General features: G+C 56.6%; 1 protein-coding gene across 1 annotated transcript in view; it reads left to right on the top strand.

Moving 5' to 3' along the window:
* The first annotated feature begins 1398 nt into the window (after nt 1-1398).
* Nucleotides 1399-3250, top strand: part of tcf19l (transcription factor 19 (SC1), like) — a 19014-nt gene continuing 17162 nt past the window's right edge. The window contains exon 1 of the mRNA XM_056298159.1: nt 1399-1672. Coding sequence (XP_056154134.1) covers nt 1399-1672 — 274 coding nt within the window. The remainder of the gene's footprint in view (nt 1673-3250) is intronic.

The following is a 3250-nucleotide window of genomic DNA, read 5'->3' as shown; positions in this document are numbered from 1 at the left end:
CCACTACACTCGAGGCTGACCGGCCCGGGACCTCCGAGTCGCTGTGTTACCACAAAAGCCTCCCCTGCTTTAGTCCACTTGCTAGCCTGCACACTCCGCGGTGGGTTCAGTGTTGGTGAGGGAAGACCTGCCTGGTCTCGGTTCACTCATATATTCAGCAGTGGTCCACCGTCAGACCCCAGTTTCTGGGGGACTACAACCCGCAGTGGTCCGCCGTCAGACCCCAGTTTCTGGGGGACTACAACCCGCAGTGGTCCGCCGTCAGACCCCAGCTTCTGGGGGACTACAACCAGCAGTGGTCCACCGTCAGACTCCAGCTTCTGGGGGACTACAACCAGCAGTGGTCCACCGTCAGACCCCAGCTTCCGGGGGACTACAACCAGCAGTGGTCCACCGTCAGACCCCAGCTTCTGGGGGACTACAACCAGCAGAGGTCCACCGTCAGACCCCAGCTTCCGGGGGACTACAACCAGCAGTGGTCCACCGTCAGACCCCAGCTTTCGGGGGACTACAACCAGCAGTGGTCCACCGTCAGACCCCAGCCTCCGGGGGACTACAACCAGCAGTGGTCCACCGTCAGACCCCAGCTTCTGGGGGACTACAACCAGCAGAGGTCCACCGTCAGACCCCAGCTTCCGGGGGACTACAACCAGCAGTGGTCCACCGTCAGACCCCAGCTTTCGGGGGACTACAACCCGCAGTGGTCCACCGTCAGACCCCAGCTTCTGGGGGACTACAATACCCGCTGTCTCGTAGTGAGGAGTCCTGCCTGTCACTTCTGACCCCTCGTACCAAGCTGTACCCTCGTACCAAGCAGTACCAAGCAGTACCCTTGCTTCGCTTCCTCGTCCACATGTGCCCGCACATCGTTGTTAACCTCAGTAAGTCGAGCTGAGCTGAGTACGGAGCAGCTCGCCGGGCCTCAGGCCAGCCCGGTTTCCCCTGCACGGCACCATATATTGATGTGTTGATAGTCCTGCGTGTGGCAGTCGGCGGTCCGTGACCTGAAGTTGGCTCCAGTATCTTGGTGTGTTACCCAACCACGGCCTGCAGCCGCCTCTAACTGCACACCTGTCCCTGCTGGGGGTCGGGGAAAGGGGGGTGGTCGGGGAAAGGGGGGTGGTACGTTTGCCCTTGCACGTTTTGCATCTTGGGAGAGAGATCCTCCTCTGGTGCTCTCCCTCGGGTTTCTTCCTATTCTCTCTCCCTGGGAAAGGGTTTTTGGGGAGGTGTTCCTTATCCGACGCGAGGGTCCCGGGACAGGATGTTGTGTTGCTGTAGAGCCCACTGAGGCGCGTTTGTGATCTGTGATATTGGGCTACACAAATAAAACTGACCGCAGTTGGGCGGGGGAGTTGTGGAGGCAGTCGCTTTGATAGGCTGGCCGGCCTGTCAGTCATGCTGTCGGGGGTTCAGCCCTGCTTCCAGCTCCTGCGGATCGGGTCGGCGGCAGGCGACTCGGCACGGGATCTGTACACGTTCCGGCCGGCGCGAGACCGCTCCGTGTTCCGCCTGGGCCGGGCGTCGGAGCTCTGTGATGTCACGCTGGACTCCGCCTCCGTGTCGAGGATCCACGCCGAGCTGCATGTCCAGAGGGAGGCGAGCACGGCGGAGGGCAGCTCCCCGCAGGAGGAGGTCTGGAGGGTCCACATCAAAGACAGGAGCACTCATGGTGAGAGAGATGGAAACGGACAGGAGTTACACACACACACACACACACACACACAGACACACACACACACACATAGCCAACTTACTTAAACACCTCTCTACTGACATAGTGGAACATTTTCACACACACTCACACAAACATCACATTTCTGCTGTCATGGGTTAGGGTTAGGGTTAGGGTTAACCCTAACCCTAACCCTAACCCTAACGGGACGAAACTGAGTTGTTTGCACACAGACACACACAGACACACACAGACACACACAGACACACACAGACACACACAGACACACACACAGACACACAGACGGGCTTCTACACTGACTGGCAGCACTACACTGTACACACATCCTTGTTGGTCTGCAAAAGAGGAACTCAAGTTCTCACCCACACCGACATAAATACAAATACCAGCTCCTACAGTAGCTAGAGTCTCTCTCTCTCTCTCCCTCTCCCTCCCTCTCCCCCCCCCCACCCCACCCCAACAGAACTAGACAGAAATGCAAATCCTAACACCTGCAGACTGACGGGCTCAGCGCCCCACAAACAAACAGACGCACACCGTTGTTGGCCGACCAAATCCAAACCCAGCTGCTGACAAGGCAGAGCCTCTGTCAACCACGCAAACAGACACACAGTTACACAGGCCCGTATGCCAGCGAACGGGCCTGTGACTGTAGTGCGCACATGTTCACATCTAAATGCCGACACTCACCTTGCTGTCAGTTTGTCTAACACGTTATTTACAAAGACGTCAGTTGTTAGAGTGACGCTGTTCAGTCTGTTTTCTGTTGCTATTAGTCAACCTGTCTTAGCAGCTTGGCTAATAGTTTTATCTAAACAGCATGAGAGAGGGAGAGGGAGGGAGAGAGGGAGAGAGGTAGAGGTAGAGAGAGAGAGGTAGAGAGGGAGAGAGAGGTATAGGGAGAGAGAGGTAGAGAGAGAGAGAGGTAGAGAGAGGTAGAGCGAGGTAGAGAGAGAGAGGGAGAGGTAGAGCGAGGTAGAGAGAGAGGGATAGAGGTAGAGAGAGAGAGGTAGAGAGAGGTAGAGCGAGGTAGAGAGAGAGAGGGAGAGGGCGGTAGAGAGAGGTAGAGAGAGGTAGGGAGAGGTAGAGAGAGAGGTAGGGAGAGGTAGAGAGAGCGGTAGAGAGGGAGAGAGAGAGGTAGAGAGAGGTAGAGAGAGGGAGAGAGGTAGAGAGAGGTAGAGAGAGAGGGAGAGAGGTAGAGAGAGAGAGTGAGAGGGAGAGAGAGGTAGAGAGATAGAGAGAGAGAGGTAGAGAGAGAGAGTGAGAGGGAGAGTGAGAGGGAGAGTGAGAGGGAGAGAGGTAGAGAGAGAGAGAGGTAGAGAGAGAGAGGTAGAGAGAGAGGTAGAGAGAGAGCGAGGTAGAGAGAGTGAGAGGTAGAGAGAGAGAGGTAGAGAGAGAGAGGTAGAGCGAGGTAGAGAGAGAGGGAGAGAGACAGAGAGAGGTAGAGCGAGGTAGAGAGAGAGGGAGAGAGACAGAGAGAGGTAGAGAGAGAGGTAGAGAGAGAGAGGGAGAGAGAGGTAGAGCGAGGTAGAGAGAGAGGGAGAGAGACAGAGA

The sequence above is a fragment of the Lampris incognitus genome, chromosome 18 (assembly GCF_029633865.1).
Source record: "Lampris incognitus isolate fLamInc1 chromosome 18, fLamInc1.hap2, whole genome shotgun sequence".
Classification (NCBI taxonomy): Eukaryota; Metazoa; Chordata; class Actinopteri; order Lampriformes; family Lampridae; genus Lampris; species Lampris incognitus.
The sequence above is the reverse complement of the archived record's forward strand: the minus strand, read 5'-3'. Positions and strand labels throughout refer to the sequence as shown.